At 35.8% G+C, this 19,732-nt stretch overlaps 2 protein-coding genes across 2 annotated transcripts in view; both read right to left on the reverse strand.

The window, feature by feature from the left end:
- The window catches only part of LOC132979657 (ubiquitin-conjugating enzyme E2 variant 3-like), a 138,264-nt gene that overhangs the window by 68,604 nt on the left and 49,928 nt on the right, over nt 1-19,732 (reverse strand). The gene's annotated exons all lie outside the window — the stretch shown is intronic.
- mplkip (M-phase specific PLK1 interacting protein) lies at nt 4,834-17,988 on the reverse strand. Its single transcript, XM_061045548.1, has 2 exons — nt 17,567-17,988; nt 4,834-5,220 (listed from the first exon to the last, which is right to left on the reverse strand). The coding sequence occupies exons 1-2, from the start codon at nt 17,912-17,914 to the stop codon at nt 5,113-5,115; spliced, it is 456 nt and encodes a 151-aa protein (XP_060901531.1). The 5' UTR covers nt 17,915-17,988; the 3' UTR covers nt 4,834-5,112.

Genomic DNA, 19,732 nt, shown 5'->3' on the forward strand with positions numbered 1-19,732 from the left:
TGACTCTCTGTCAGCCTGGCTACAGTGCTGAAAAGGTATCTAGGATTGCTTTTGTTTTCCTCGATTAGAGAGGAGTAGTAGGCAGCTCGGGCGTGACGTAGAGCCTTCATATATCTTCTATGACTATCCTGCCAGATGATCATCATCATCACCATCATCATCATCATCATCACCATCATCATCTTCATCTTCATTATCACCACCACCATCATCATTATCATCATCACCATCACCATCATCATCATCATCACCATCATCTTCATTATCACCACCATCATCATCATCATCATCATCACCATCATCATCATCACCATCATCACCATCATCATCTTCATCTTCATTATCACCACCATCATCATCATCATCATCACCATCATCATCACCATCATCATCATCACCATCATCATCTTCATCTTCATTATCACCACCATCATCACCATCACCATCATCATCATCATCACCATCATCATCATCATCATCATCACCATCATCTTCATTATCACCACCATCATCATCATCATCATCACCATCATCATCACCATCATCATCATCATCATCACCATCATCATCTTCATCTTCATTATCACCACCATCATCATCATCATCATCATCATCATCATCACCATCACCATCATCATCACCATCATCATCATCATCATCACCATCATCATCTTTATCTTCATTATCACCACCATCATCATCATCATCATCATCACCATCACCATCATCATCACCATCATCATCACCATCATCATCATCATCATCACCATCATCATCATCATCACCATCATCACCATCATCACCATCATCATCATCACCATATCCATCATCACCATCATCACCATCATCACCATCATCATCATCACCATATCCATCATCACCACCATCATCATCATCATCACCATCATCATCATCATCATCATCACCATCATCTTCATTATCACCACCATCATCATCATCATCATCATCATCACCATCATCATCACCATCATCATCATCATCATCACCATCATCATCTTCATCTTCATTATCACCACCATCATCATCATCATCATCATCACCATCATCATCACCATCATCATCATCATCATCACCATCATCATCTTCATCTTCATTATCACCACCATCATCATCATCTTCATTATCACCACCACCATCATCATCATCATCATCATCATCATCATCATCATCATCATCATCACCATCACCATCATCATCATCATCACCATCATCATCTTCATCTTCACCACCTTCAGGGACTGTTGAGTCTCAGGTGTTCCAAGCCCTGACATCCTGCAGCGCAGCTGATCTCAGGTGTTCAATTAGAAACAGCTGCAGGGAATAAAACAGACATACACACAAACACACACACGCACACACACACGCACACGCACACGCACACACACACACACACACACACACACACACACACACACAGATAGACACACACACACACACACACAGATAGACACACACACACACACACACACACAGATAGACAGGCACACACACACATACACACACATACACCCAGACACATACACACAAACACACACACACATTTTGGCTCCAACATGAACAAAGAAACGTTTTTGAGTTAAGAAAAACATAAAAAAGTCTGTGTGCCTGTTCTGATGTCAGGATGTTAATATTAAATTAATACAATTCTATGATTCATTTATCAGACGCTATAATCCAAAGCGATAAACATCAGAGAGAAAGAACACCAAAGAGGAAGAAACAAAGACAGGAAGTGCAATAGAATAGAATTACTTTATTGATTTCAAACTGAGAAATTGTGGAAAACAAACAGCTGACAGCAGAGCACAGGTGCTGACAGGAAGTGACCAGTGTTCTGGCAATGTTAATGACATTGTTAATGACATTGTTTCCTCTTTGAATGATTGTCATGCCCATCTCTATGCAGACGACACTATTTTGTATTGTACTGCAGATTCTGTACAGTTAGCTATCAAGAACTTGCAACTTGCTTTTAATTCTGTCCAAGAATATCTCATTAGCCAAAAACTGCTACTTCATGAGATTAAAACAAAATGTATGCTATTCTCGAGAGCCAAAAATATTGATTACAAGAGTGTACGCATATCTTCTTTAAATGGCTCAGACATGGAGAGAGTAATTGAGTATAATTATCTTGGCATGTGGCTCGATGAAGAACTTTTAAGTTCCATGTAAAAACTTGTCTCTTAGTTGTGACAGAAAGTAGATCTTTGTATCACTCCACCCTCAGGTTTATTACTGATCTATATATCACTGATCTATATATCACTGATCTATATATCACTCCACCCTCAGGTTTATTACTGATCTATATATCACTGATCTATATATATCACTCCACCCTCAGGTTAATAACTGATCTATATATCACTGATTTATAAATAACTGATCTATATATCACTCCACCCTCAGGTTAATAACTGATCTATATATCACTGATCTATGTATCACTCCATCCTCAGGTTAATAACTGATCTATATATCACTGATCTATATATTATTGATCTATATATCTCTGATCTATATATAACTGATCTATATATCACTCCACCCTCAGGTTTATTACTGATCTATATATCACTGATCTATGTATCACTCCATCCTCAGGTTAATAACTGATCTATATATCACTGATCTATATATTATTGATCTATATATCTCTGATCTATATATCTCTGATCTATATATCACTGATCTATATATTACTGATCTATATATCACTCCACCCTCGGGTTTATTACTGATCTATATATCACTGATCTATATATCACTCCACCCTCAGGTTTATTACTGATCTATATATCACTGATCTATATATATCACTCCACCCTCAGGTTAATAAATGATCTATATATCACTGATCTACATATCACTCCACCCTCAGGTTAATAACTGATCTATATATCACTGATCTATATATCACTCCACCCTCAGGTTAATAACTGATCTATATATCACTCCACCCTCAGGTTAATAACTGATCTATATATCACTGATCTATATATTACTGATCTATAAATCACTGATCTATATATTACTGATCTATATATCACTCCACCCTCAGGTTTATTACTGATCTATATATCACTGATCTATATATCACTCCACCCTCAGGTTAATAACTGATCTATATATCACTGATCTATATATCACTCCACCCTCAGGTTAATAACTGATCTATATATCACTGATCTATATATCACTCCACCCTCAGGTTAATAACTGATCTATATATCACTGATCTATATATCACTCCACCCTCAGGTTTATTACTGATCTATATATCACTGATCTATATATCACTGATCTATATATCACTCCACCCTCAGGTTAATAAATGATCTATATATCACTGATCTATATATCACTGATCTATATATCACTCCACCCTCAGGTTAATAAATGATCTATATATCACTGATCTATATATCACTCCACCCTCAGGTTAATAACTGATCTATATATTACTGATCTATAAATCACTGATCTATATATTACTGATCTATATATCGCTCCACCCTCAGGTTAATAACTGATCTATATATCACTGATCTATATATCTCGTCTCCTCGCTCCCCGCTCCTCATCTCCTCGCTCCCCTCTCCTCGTCTCCTCGCTCCTCGTCTCCTCGCTCCTCGTCTCCTCGTCTCTTCGCTCCCCTCTCCTCGTCTCCTCACTCCTCGTCTCCTCACTCCTCGTCTCCTCGTCTGCTCACTCCTCGTCTCCTTGTCTCCTCGCTCCTCGTCTCCTCGTCTCTTTGCTCCCCTCTCCTCGTCTCCTCACTCCTTGTCTCCTCGTCTGCTCACTCCTCGTCTCCTTGTCTCCTCGCTCCTCGTCTCCTTGTCTCTTCGCTCCCCGCTCCTCGTCTCCTCGCTAAAAAAGTGTCTGACATGAAAATTAAGGACTAAATATGAATATAAGAGTCCTGACTTTATATTTGTTTTTGATTCACTGTCAAACAAAAAGTCTGTTGAAGTGTTCAAATCAAATGATCATAAACGATTCCGTCTTAACTAGAACAGGTAGGTTATATTTATTTTCATGATCAGTCCGTTTGAATTTATTATACTGAGAATGAACGGCTGACAGCGTGGGAGTCGTCTGTCAGTCAGAAACACGTTTTACATTCATCATTATGTTCATGAAGTTTCATTAATGATCTTTGTGTTCTCTATTTAGAACTTCATAAATCATTTCCAGTAGCCTATTCCTAAGACATCATCAAATATCTTTGTTTATGAAATACAGAGTTCATTATCAAATTATTAGTCAAAAAAAATAAAAAAAATAAATAAACAATTCAATATTCAATATTTTGGTCAGTAGAAATTGTCCTTTTGGTTATAAGCAGACTGCAGGTTATTCATGTGCAGGTAACATAAAGAGACTAAACACTGCTACTGTGTGTATTTTATTAGAAATAATACAGTTCATATTTGTGCGGACATAAACAACTGTTTAAGTCGACTGACAGCTGAACATGATCAGCTGATGTCATCATCACAAACGGATGTCGCTTCACGTGACGCTACAGAGGAAACGACGTTCGTCTCTTAAAACATATCTCCTCATTTCCTCTCTCCTCTGCTTCGTTTCCTTGCATCTCTCCATGCATCTCTGGTGGGAGGGACTAAGACGCAAGTGGAGGAGGCAAGTGGAGGACACTTGGATGCAATTAAGGGAACTGGGATGTACCCCCAGAGTTAACCCTGATGTGACCTCTAACCCCAAATCCTGCTTCATAGTCCCGCCCCCTGGTGTGGAGGAATACTTCCACTTTCTTTCAAAATAAACAACACAGATGACAAACGATGGATTTGTAATTGATATTTTATTTTCTAAAAATAGAAAAAACAAAGAACAAACATTCTGTAAATAACAATCCGTAAAAAGGAGCAGACGTGATATAAAACGTTTAAACATCAACAAATGGAAATGTTTCATCCCTGATTTTATTTGTTCACTAAGCTGCCGACTGCTGGTGTCTGAGCGTGCTCAGAAGCTGGTTTCTTTATGATCACTGGGTTTGATATCCTATATGATGGCGCCCGTATGTCTGTATTTCCTGTCTGATGGCGTCTTTATTTCCTGTCATGGCGTCCTTGTCTCTGCAGCTGCGGCAGGCTGAAGAGCGGCCCACGGGTCCTGCAACATCGCTGGACTGAAATATTTCTCCACTGGAGCGTCGGAACATCTGGACTGAAAGACAACAGAACAACTTTTGTTCCAACATGCAGTTTGTAATGAGTATCGATGCAACATAAACATATAGAATAGATCTATAAATAGAAAAATAACGTGATCTAAAGTGATGTTTATTATGATCCTGACAGACTAAGCACTGTTTACATTATAAACACTGTTTACACTATAAGCACTGTTTACACTATTAGCACTGTTTACACTATAAACACTGTTTACACTATTAGCACTGTTTACACTATAAGCACTGTTTACACTATAAACACTGTCAGCACTATAAACACTGTTTACACTACAAGCACTGTTTATACTATAAACGCTGTTTACACTACAAGCACTGTTTACACTATAAACACACTGTTTACACTATAAACACTGTTTACATTATAAGCACTGTTTACACTATTAGCACTGTCTACACTATAAACACAGTTTAGACTATAAGCACTGTTTACACTATAAGCACTGTTAGCACTGTTTACACTATAAACACTGTCAGCACTATAAACACTGTTTACACTACAAGCACTGTTTACACTATAAACACACTGTCTACACTATAAACACAGTTTTGACTACAAGCACTGTTTACACTATAAGCACTGTTTACACTATAAGCACTGTTTACACTATAAACAATGTTAGCACTATTAGCACTGTTTACACTATAAACACTGTTTACACTATAAACACTGTTAGCACTATTAGCACTGTTTACACGATGAACACTGTTTAGACTATAAGCACTGTTTACACTACAAGCACTGTTTGCACTACAAGCGCTGTTTACACTACAAGCACTGTTTACACTATTAGCACTGTTTACACTATAAACACTGTTTACACTATAAGCACTGTTAGCACTGTTTACACTATAAATACTGATCACACTATAAGCACTGTTTACACTATAAACACTGTTTACACTATAAACACTGTTTACACTATTAGCACTGTTTACACTATTAGCACTGTTTACACTATAAACACTGTTTACACTATTAGCACTGTTTACACTACAAGCACTGTTTACACTATAAACACACTGTTTACACTATTAGCACTGTTTACACTATAAACACACTGTTTACACTATTAGCACTGTTTACACTATAAACACTGTTTACACTACAAGCACTGTTTACACTACAAGCACTGTTTACACTATAAACACACTGTTAACACTATTAGCACTGTTTACACTATAAACACTGTTTACACTATAAGCACTGTTTACACTATTAGCACTGCTTACACTATTAGCACTGTTTACACTATGAACACTGTTTACACTATAAGCACTGTTAGCACTGTTTACACTATAAATACTGATCACACTATAAGCACTGTTTACACTATAAGCACTGATTACACTATAAACACTGTTAGCACTATTAGCACTGTTATCACTGTTTACACTATAAGCACTGTTTACACTATAAACACTGTTTGCACTATAAACACTGTTAGCACTGTTTACACTATAAGCACTATTTATACTATAAGCACTGTTTGCACTATAACCCCTTTTAGCACTGTTTACACTATAAGTACTGTTTACACTATAAGCACTGTTTACATTATTAGCATTGTTTACACTATTAGCATTGTTTACACTATTAGCACTGTTTACACTATAAGTACTGTTTACACTATTAGCACTGTTTACACTATTAGCATTGTTTACACTATTAGCACTGTTTACACTATAAGTACTGTTTACACTATAAGCACTGTTTACACTATAAACACTGTTAGCACTATTAGCACTGTTTACACTATAAGCACTATTTATAATATAAGCACTGTTTACACTATAAGCACTGTTTACACTATAAACACTGTTAGCACTATTAGCACTGTTTACACTATAAGCACTATTTATACTATAAGCACTGTTTGCACTATAAGCACTTTTAGCACTGTTTACACTATAAGCACTGTTTACACTATAAACACTGTTTAGACTATAAGCACTGATTACATTATTAGCATTGTTTACACTATTAGCACTGTTTACACTATAAGTACTGTTTACACTATTAGCACTGTTTACACTATAAACACTGTTTAGACTATAAGCACTGTTAGCACTGTTTACATTATTAGCACTGTTTACACTATAAACACTGTTTACACTATAAGCACTGTTCACACTATAAACACTGTTTACACTATTAGCACTGTTTACACTATAAACACTGTTTACACTATAAGCACTGTTTACACTATAAACACTGTTTACACTATTAGCACTGTTTACACTATAAATACTGATCACACTATAAGCACTGTTTACACTATAAGCACTGATTACACTATAAACACTGTTAGCACTATTAGCACTGTTTACACTATAAGCACTGTTATCACTGTTTACACTATAAGCACTGTTTACACTATAAACACTGCACTATAAACACTGTTTGCACTATTAGCACTGTTTACACTATAAGCACTATTTATACTATAAGCACTGTTTGCACTGTTTACACTATAAGTACTGTTTACACTATAAGCACTGTTTACATTATTAGCATTGTTTACACTATTAGCATTGTTTACACTATAAACACTGTTTACACTATAAGCACTGTTAGCACTGTTTACATTATTAGCACTGTTTACACTATAAACACTGTTTACACTATAAGCACTGTTAGCACTGTTCACACTATTAGCACTGTTCACACTATAAACACTGTTTACACTATAAGTACTGTTTACACTATGAGCACTGTTTACACTATAAGCACTGTTTACACTATTAGCACTGTTTACACTATAAGCACTGTTTACACTATTAGCATTGTTTACACTATTAGCATTGTTTACACTATTAGCACTGTTTACACTATTAGCACTGTTTACACTATAAACACTGTTTACACTACAAGCACTGTTTACACTATAAGCACTGTTTACACTATAAGCACTGTTTACACTATTAGCATTGTTTACACTATTAGCACTGTTTACACTATTAGCACTGTTTACACTATAAACACTGTTTACACTACAAGCACTGTTTACACTATGAACACTGTTTACACTATTAGCACTGTTTACACTATAAGCACTGTTTACACTATTAGCATTGTTTACACTATAAGCACTGTTTACACTATTAGCACTGTTTACACTATAAGCACTGTTTACACTATTAGCATTGTTTACACTATTAGCATTGTTTACACTATAAGCACTGTTAGCACTATTAGCACTGTTTACACTATTAGCATTGTTTACACTATAAGGACTGTTTACACCATAAGCACTGTTTACACTATAAACACTGTTTAGACTATAAGCACTGTTTACACTACAAGCACTGTTTACACTATAAACACACTGTTTACACTACAAGCACTGTTTACACTATAAACACTGTTTACACTATAAGCACTGTTTACACTATTAGCACTGTTTACACTATAAACACTGTTTACACTATAAGCACTGTTTACACTATTAGCACTGTTTACACTATAAACACTGTTTACACTATAAGCACTGTTTACACTATAAACACTGTTTACACTATTAGCACTGTTTACACTATTAGCACTGTTTACTATATTAGCACTGTTTACACTATTAGCACTGTTTACACTATAAACACTGTTTACACTATTAGCACTGTTTACACTACAAGCACTGTTTACACTATAAACACACTGTTTACACTATTAGCACTGTTTACACTATAAACACTGTTTACACTATAAGCACTGCTTACAGTATTAGCACTGCTTACAGTATTAGCACTGTTTACACTATAAACACTGTTTACACTATAAGCACTGTTTACACTATAAGCACTGTTTACACTATAAGCACTGTTTACACTATAAGCACTGTTAGCACTGTTTACACTATAAATACTGATCACACTATAAGCACTGTTTACACTATAAGCACTGATTACACTATAAACACTGTTAGCACTATTAGCACTGTTTACACTGTTAGCACTGTTATCACTGTTTACACTATAAGCAGTTTACACTATAAACACTGTTTGCACTATAAACACTGTTAGCACTATTAGCACTGTTTACACTATAAGCACTGTTTATACTACAAGCACTGTTTGCACTATAAGCACTGTTTACACTATAAGCACTGTTTACATTATTAGCATTGTTTACACTATTAGCACTGTTTACACTATTAGCACTGTTTACACTATAAGTACTGTTTACACTATAAGCACTGTTTACACTATAAGCACTGTTTACACTATAAACACTGTTTACACTATAAGCACTGTTTACACTATAAACACTGTTTACACTATTAGCACTGTTTACACTATTAGCACTGTTTACTATATTAGCACTGTTTACACTATTAGCACTGTTTACACTATAAACACTGTTTACACTATTAGCACTGTTTACACTATTAGCACTGCTTACAGTATAAGCACTGTTTACACTATAAACACTGTTTACACTATAAGCACTGTTAGCACTGTTTACACTATAAATACTGATCACACTATAAGCACTGTTTACACTATAAGCACTGATTACACTATAAACACTGTTAGCACTATTAGCACTGTTTACACTATAAGCACTGTTATCACTGTTTAGACTATAAGCACTGTTTACACTATAAACACTGTTTGCACTATAAACACTGTTAGCACTATTAGCACTGTTTACACTATAAGCACTGTTTATACTATAAGCACTGTTTGCACTATAAGCACTTTTAGCACTGTTTACACTATAAGTACTGTTTACACTATAAGCACTGTTTACATTATTAGCATTGTTTACACTATTAGCATTGTTTACACTAATAGCACTGTTTACACTATTAGCACTGTTTACACTATAAGTACTGTTTACACTATAAGCACTGTTTACACTATTAGCACTGTTTACACTATAAACACTGTTTAGACTATAAGCACTGTTAGCACTGTTTACATTATTAGCACTGTTTACACTATAAACACTATAAGCACTGTTTACACTATAAACACTGTTTACACTATAAGCACTGTTAGCACTGTTCACACTATTAGCACTGTTCACACTATAAACACTGTTTACACTATTAGCACTGTTTACACTATTAGCATTGTTTACACTATTAGCATTGTTTACACTATAAGCACTGTTTACACTATTAGCACTGTTTACACTATTAGCACTGTTTACACTATAAGCACTGTTTACACTATTAGCATTGTTTACACTATAAGCACTGTTTACACTATAAACACTGTTTACACTATAAGCACTGTTTACACTATAAACACTGTTTACACTATTAGCACTGTTTACACTATTAGCACTGTTTACACTATAAACACTGTTTACACTATAAGCACTGTTAGCACTGTTTACACTATAAATACTGATCACACTATAAGCACTGTTTACACTATAAGCACTGATTACACTATAAACACTGTTAGCACTATTAGCACTGTTTACACTATAAGCACTGTTATCACTGTTTACACTATAAGCAGTTTACACTATAAACACTGTTTGCACTATAAACACTGTTAGCACTATTAGCACTGTTTACACTATTAGCACTGTTTACACTATTAGCACTGTTTACACTATTAGCATTGTTTACACTATAAGCACTGTTTACACTATTAGCACTGTTTACACTATAAGCACTGTTTACACTATTAGCATTGTTTACACTATAAGCACTGTTTACACCATAAGCACTGTTTACACTATTAGCACTGTTTACACTATAAGCATTGTTTACACTATAAGCACTGTTTACACCATAAGCACTGTTTACACTATAAGCACTGTTACACTATAAGCACTGTTTACACTATTAGCACTGTTTACACTATAAACACTGTTTAGACTATTAGCACTGTTTACACTATAAACACTGTTTACACTATAAGCACTGTTTACACTATTAGCACTGTTTACACTATAAGCACTGTTATCACTGTTTACACTATAAGCAGTTTACACTATAAACACTGTTTGCACTATAAACACTGTTAGCACTATTAGCACTGTTTACACTATTAGCACTGTTTACACTATTAGCACTGTTTACACTATTAGCATTGTTTACACTATAAGCACTGTTTACACTATTAGCACTGTTTACACTATAAGCACTGTTTACACTATTAGCATTGTTTACACTATAAGCACTGTTTACACCATAAGCACTGTTTACACTATTAGCACTGTTTACACTATAAGCATTGTTTACACTATAAGCACTGTTTACACCATAAGCACTGTTTACACTATAAGCACTGTTACACTATAAGCACTGTTTACACTATTAGCACTGTTTACACTATAAGCACTGTTTAGACTATTAGCACTGTTTACACTATAAACACTGTTTACACTATAAGCACTGTTTACACTATTAGCACTGTTTACACTATAAACACTGTTTACACTATTAGCACTTTTTACACTATTAGCACTGTTTACACCATAAGCACTGTTTACACCATAAGCACTGTTTACACTATTAGCATTGTTTACACTATTAGCATTATTTACACTATAAGCACTGTTAGCACTGTTTACACTATAAATACTGATCACACTATAAGCACTGTTTACACTATAAGCACTGATTACACTATAAACACTGTTAGCACTATTAGCACTGTTTACACTATAAGCACTGTTATCACTGTTTACACTATAAGCAGTTTACACTATAAACACTGTTTGCACTATAAACACTGTTAGCACTATTAGCACTGTTTACACTATAAGCACTGTTTATACTATAAGCACTGTTTGCACTATAAGCACTGTTTACACTATAAGCACTGTTTACATTATTAGCATTGTTTACACTATTAGCACTGTTTACACTATTAGCACTGTTTACACTATAAGTACTGTTTACACTATAAGCACTGTTTACACTATAAGCACTGTTTACACTATAAACACTGTTTACACTATAAGCACTGTTTACACTATAAACACTGTTTACACTATTAGCACTGTTTACACTATTAGCACTGTTTACTATATTAGCACTGTTTACACTATAAACACTGTTTACACTATTAGCACTGTTTACACTATTAGCACTGCTTACAGTATAAGCACTGTTTACACTATAAACACTGTTTACACTATAAGCACTGTTAGCACTGTTTACACTATAAATACTGATCACACTATAAGCACTGTTTACACTATAAGCACTGATTACACTATAAACACTGTTAGCACTATTAGCACTGTTTACACTATAAGCACTGTTATCACTGTTTAGACTATAAGCACTGTTTACACTATAAACACTGTTTGCACTATAAACACTGTTAGCACTATTAGCACTGTTTACACTATAAGCACTGTTTATACTATAAGCACTGTTTGCACTATAAGCACTTTTAGCACTGTTTACACTATAAGTACTGTTTACACTATAAGCACTGTTTACATTATTAGCATTGTTTACACTATTAGCATTGTTTACACTATTAGCACTGTTTACACTATTAGCACTGTTTACACTATAAGCACTGTTTATACTATAAGCACTGTTTGCACTATAAGCACTGTTTACACTATAAGCACTGTTTACATTATTAGCATTGTTTACACTATTAGCACTGTTTACACTATTAGCACTGTTTACACTATAAGTACTGTTTACACTATAAGCACTGTTTACACTATAAGCACTGTTTACACTATAAACACTGTTTACACTATAAGCACTGTTTACACTATAAACACTGTTTACACTATTAGCACTGTTTACACTATTAGCACTGTTTACTATATTAGCACTGTTTACACTATAAACACTGTTTACACTATTAGCACTGTTTACACTATTAGCACTGCTTACAGTATAAGCACTGTTTACACTATAAACACTGTTTACACTATAAGCACTGTTAGCACTGTTTACACTATAAATACTGATCACACTATAAGCACTGTTTACACTATAAGCACTGATTACACTATAAACACTGTTAGCACTATTAGCACTGTTTACACTATAAGCACTGTTATCACTGTTTAGACTATAAGCACTGTTTACACTATAAACACTGTTTGCACTATAAACACTGTTAGCACTATTAGCACTGTTTACACTATAAGCACTGTTTATACTATAAGCACTGTTTGCACTATAAGCACTTTTAGCACTGTTTACACTATAAGTACTGTTTACACTATAAGCACTGTTTACATTATTAGCATTGTTTACACTATTAGCATTGTTTACACTATTAGCACTGTTTACACTATTAGCACTGTTTACACTATAAGTACTGTTTACACTATAAGCACTGTTTACACTATTAGCACTGTTTACACTATAAACACTGTTTAGACTATAAGCACTGTTAGCACTGTTTACATTATTAGCACTGTTTACACTATAAACACTATAAGCACTGTTTACACTATAAACACTGTTTACACTATAAGCACTGTTAGCACTGTTCACACTATTAGCACTGTTCACACTATAAACACTGTTTACACTATTAGCACTGTTTACACTATTAGCATTGTTTACACTATTAGCATTGTTTACACTATAAGCACTGTTTACACTATTAGCACTGTTTACACTATAAGCACTGTTTACACTATTAGCATTGTTTACACTATAAGCACTGTTTACACTATAAACACTGTTTACACTATAAGCACTGTTTACACTATAAACACTGTTTACACTATTAGCACTGTTTACACTATTAGCACTGTTTACACTATAAACACTGTTTACACTATAAGTACTGTTTACACTATAAGCACTGTTTACACTATAAGTACTGTTTACACTATAAGCACTGTTTACATTATTAGCATTGTTTACACTATTAGCATTGTTTACACTATTAGCACTGTTTACACTATTAGCACTGTTTACACTATAAGTACTGTTTACACTATAAGCACTGTTTACACTATTAGCACTGTTTACACTATAAACACTGTTTAGACTATAAGCACTGTTAGCACTGTTTACATTATTAGCACTGTTTACACTATAAACACTATAAGCACTGTTTACACTATAAACACTGTTTACACTATTAGCACTGTTTACACTATAAGCATTGTTTACACTATAAGCACTGTTTACACCATAAGCACTGTTTACACTATTAGCACTGTTTACACTATAAGCATTGTTTACACTATAAGCACTGTTTACACCATAAGCACTGTTTACACTATAAGCACTGTTACACTATAAGCACTGTTTACACTATTAGCACTGTTTACACTATAAACACTGTTTAGACTATTAGCACTGTTTACACTATAAACACTGTTTACACTATAAGCACTGTTTACACTATTAGCACTGTTTACACTATAAGTACTGTTTACACTATAAGCACTGTTTACACCATAAGCACTGTTTACACTATAAGCACTGTTACACTATAAGCACTGTTTACACTATTAGCACTGTTTACACTATAAACACTGTTTAGACTATTAGCACTGTTTACACTATAAACACTGTTTACACTATAAGCACTGTTTACACTATTAGCACTGTTTACACTATAAACACTGTTTACACTATTAGCATTGTTTACACTATAAGCACTTTTTACACTATTAGCACTGTTTACACCATAAGCACTGTTTACACCATAAGCACTGTTTACACTATTAGCATTGTTTACACTATTAGCATTGTTTACACTATAAGCACTGTTAGCACTGTTTACACTATAAATACTGATCACACTATAAGCACTGTTTACACTATAAGCACTGATTACACTATAAACACTGTTAGCACTATTAGCACTGTTTACACTATAAGCACTGTTATCACTGTTTACACTATAAGCAGTTTACACTATAAACACTGTTTGCACTATAAACACTGTTAGCACTATTAGCACTGTTTACACTATAAGCACTGTTTATACTATAAGCACTGTTTGCACTATAAGCACTGTTTACACTATAAGCACTGTTTACATTATTAGCATTGTTTACACTATTAGCACTGTTTACACTATTAGCACTGTTTACACTATAAGTACTGTTTACACTATAAGCACTGTTTACACTATAAGCACTGTTTACACTATAAACACTGTTTACACTATAAGCACTGTTTACACTATAAACACTGTTTACACTATTAGCACTGTTTACACTATTAGCACTGTTTACTATATTAGCACTGTTTACACTATAAACACTGTTTACACTATTAGCACTGTTTACACTATTAGCACTGCTTACAGTATAAGCACTGTTTACACTATAAACACTGTTTACACTATAAGCACTGTTAGCACTGTTTACACTATAAATACTGATCACACTATAAGCACTGTTTACACTATAAGCACTGATTACACTATAAACACTGTTAGCACTATTAGCACTGTTTACACTATAAGCACTGTTATCACTGTTTAGACTATAAGCACTGTTTACACTATAAACACTGTTTGCACTATAAACACTGTTAGCACTATTAGCACTGTTTACACTATAAGCACTGTTTATACTATAAGCACTGTTTGCACTATAAGCACTTTTAGCACTGTTTACACTATAAGTACTGTTTACACTATAAGCACTGTTTACATTATTAGCATTGTTTACACTATTAGCATTGTTTACACTATTAGCACTGTTTACACTATTAGCACTGTTTACACTATAAACACTGTTTAGACTATAAGCACTGTTAGCACTGTTTACATTATTAGCACTGTTTACACTATAAACACTATAAGCACTGTTTACACTATAAACACTGTTTGCACTATAAACACTGTTAGCACTATTAGCACTGTTTACACTATAAGCACTGTTTACACTATGAACACTGTTTGCACTATAAGCACTTTTAGCACTGTTTACACTATAAGTACTGTTCACACTATGAACACTGTTTACACTATTAGCACTGTTTACACTATTAGCATTGTTTACACTATTAGCATTGTTTACACTATAAGCACTGTTTACACTATTAGCACTGTTTACACTATAAGCACTGTTTACACTATTAGCATTGTTTACACTATAAGCACTGTTTACACTATAAACACTGTTTACACTATTAGCACTGTTTACACTATTAGCACTGTTTACACTATAAACACTGTTTACACTATTAGCACTGTTTACACTATTAGCACTGTTTACACTATTAGCACTGTTTACACTATTAGCATTGTTTACACTATAAGCACTGTTTACACTATTAGCACTGTTTACACTATAAGCACTGTTTACACTATTAGCATTGTTTACACTATAAGCACTGTTTACACCATAAGCACTGTTTACACTATTAGCACTGTTTACACTATAAGCATTGTTTACACTATAAGCACTGTTTACACCATAAGCACTGTTTACACTATAAGCACTGTTACACTATAAGCACTGTTTACACTATTAGCACTGTTTACACTATAAACACTGTTTAGACTATTAGCACTGTTTACACTATAAACACTGTTTACACTATAAGCACTGTTTACACTATTAGCACTGTTTACACTATAAACACTGTTTACACTATTAGCATTGTTTACACTATAAGCACTTTTTACACTATTAGCACTGTTTACACCATAAGCACTGTTTACACCATAAGCACTGTTTACACTATTAGCATTGTTTACACTATTAGCATTGTTTACACTATAAGCACTGTTTACACCATAAGCACTGTTTACACTATTAGCACTGTTTAGAAGAAGAAGAAGAAGAATTTATACTATATTGATCCCGCGAGGGGAAATTCGTTTTTTACACTCTGTCTAGTAAACATGCTACACAAACATGAACTGAAATACACACACATGCACAAACAGGATCCTGTGGACATGCACTAATGGAGAGGTCTCAGAGTGAGGGGGTTGAACCGGCGACCTTCCGATTCCCAACCCAAGTCCCTACAGACTGAGCTACTGCCGCCCACACTATACTTTACACTATAAGCACTGTTACACTATAAGCACTGTTTACACTATAAGCACTGTTTACACTGATAGTAGGTTACCATTAACACACCTTTTGCACGGTTAGCACTATTAGCATGGTTAGCACTGTTTACATGGTTAACACTGTTTACACAGTTAGCACTATTAGCATGGTTAGCACTGTTTATACGGTTAGCACTATTAGCATGGTTAGCACTGTTTACACGGTTAGCACTATTAGCATGGTTAGCACTGTTTACACGGTTAGCACTATTAGCATGGTTAGCACTGCAGGTATTTTTTCGTTTATTTAAAATCTGATTAAATTCAAACAAACAGGTTGAATGAAGTTGACTTCATAACGCAAAACTTAAAAAAATACATTTTTGTAAAACTTACCTGCTGCAGGTGAGCTGAGGGACTGAAGGACTGAGGACGCCGGAAACGGCCCCCCGTCCGCCACATCTGTCCCCCGGAGCCGCTGCCGAACCCGACCGGAGAACTGTCCCTGTACCCGCGGTTAGAAGCCGGAGAGCCGCCCCTGTACCCCCGGTTAGAAGCCGGAGAGTAGGCCGGAGAGCCCGGAGAGAAAGCCGGGCCGCCGTGTGGAGATCCGCCGCGGGGTCCAGAGCCTCCGTACGGTGAGGGAGCTCCAGGGAAACCCCAGCAGGAGGCCGGGGAGGGGAACCTTCCCGTCGGCCGCGGAGCTCCCGGACTCCGTTGCGGTCTGACCGGAGCTCGGTACATGTGAGCGGCTGTAGATCCACAGAGAAGCGGGCAGGTCGCGTCTGGAGCAGAGACACAAACAAACAATGAACCCGGAGCCATACAAATACTTCCTGTTGGTTCCGCCGACTGCAGCGCCGCCTAGCGGCTCTTCCGTTTTTCACACACTCACCTGTTTTCTGTCCTTGTGTGGGAATAATGTATTAACTGTTGCTTGAACTGAGTGCAGGTACAGCCTCAGTTGAGAACAGCAGCAGGTAAACAATGACAGAATAAAAGCTGTCAAAATAAAAAAAACATTAAAAACAATAATTTAATGATTTCAAGTGAAGTCACACCTGTTTAAAAATGAAAACGTTCATTTAACTCATCTCTCCAATGATTCAAACGTTTAAAATATCTGCTCTTATAAATTACCAAAAACTTCCCCAGTAAAATTAGAGGGTTAAAAAACAAACTCCGCCTGCAGCCACTTCCTCCAGAACAATTGGCCGGGTGGACAAACTAAACTTTCAATGTCCTCTTCACTAAAAACACATGGATATGAAATGTCAGGGTGTGTCGGGTACACTCATTTACTTCATGTTCCTTCTTCCTGGGTAAGATCTATCTGTTCATTTCAAAAACTAAAAACAATTAAAGACACACAGGAAATTTGTGACTCACACACAGCAGCAGACAGATGGGTTGGTACAGGGCCGTGGGGGGCCATGGGGGGGCAGTTTGAAGTCTATGGTACTGTAGTTAAAGGTGCATTTCTTTGTATTTATCAAGTTTGAATGAACATTTATAACTTCACACTCTGATATAAAACAGGTGATGATATGTAATCAAATGTCTGCCTGACAGACAAACCGGGGAACAGGTGAGAGCTGTGGATCAGTGACATGGTGCAGGCTTCTGAAAGTACACGCATCACCGATAAGCCGATAACTGGAAGTCTTTTTTGGAACTCTATTATCTAGAAACGTAGCAGAGTTTATCAGTCCCTGACAACAACACAGAGTTCAGACCAGGAGGCAGAGCTGCAGTCTCCCAGTTACTATAGCTATAACTCTGAATCTAACTGTAATTATACTATAGGTACTGTGTCTGTCCCCCGGCCCAGTTCTCCTAACATAAATAAAAAAGGCGTAAATCGTAAAAATCTCATTAAAATCAAAACTACAAATACTGACTTTTAAACATTAGATCCTTGGACTTCCGGTGATGCACCTGAGTAGCCACGCTCTGTCATTATCCTGCAACGTTGGTTTCACTTTTCCTCATAGTGATAAAGCAAAGCTGTGGGCAAAATGCCTCCCAAACAGCTTTCTAAACAGAAAGACACAACTGCAGCCTCCCCCTGAAAATGGCACCGCCAGGCCAGCAGCTAAAGTGTATGATGCTAGCTCTGACCAAAGCTCTGGAGACAATGACAGCCAATATTACTGCTAGAAAAGATGATATCAACGCCAATATCTCCCAGAGTTTAAAAGAAGTCACCGACTGAGTTAACAAGGCGGAGCAGCGGATTCTAGCTGTGGAAAACATGTCAACTGGCGCCGAGCAACGCCTGATGGCTATGGAAAAAAAGAGTACACATGCTCACTGAACCGCTTTATGACTATGAAAACTCATTGTATTGAGTCCTGGATCCCAAAGGTCCTTCACCTGGACACCAAAGCAGGCTGCGTCAAGCTGAAAAGGTCACACAGGCTCCCGGGTGCCGAGAAGGTTTCCTCGTGCCATGATAGTGAGGTTTCACAACAGAGTAATGAATGCAGCCAGGCGTCTCAAAGACGTCCGACTCGACGGTACACGGATCCATTTCTTTCCTGATTTTTCTGTTGCGACACA

This window comes from Labrus mixtus, chromosome 8 (genome assembly GCF_963584025.1).
Source record: "Labrus mixtus chromosome 8, fLabMix1.1, whole genome shotgun sequence".
Taxonomy (NCBI): Eukaryota; Metazoa; Chordata; class Actinopteri; order Labriformes; family Labridae; genus Labrus; species Labrus mixtus.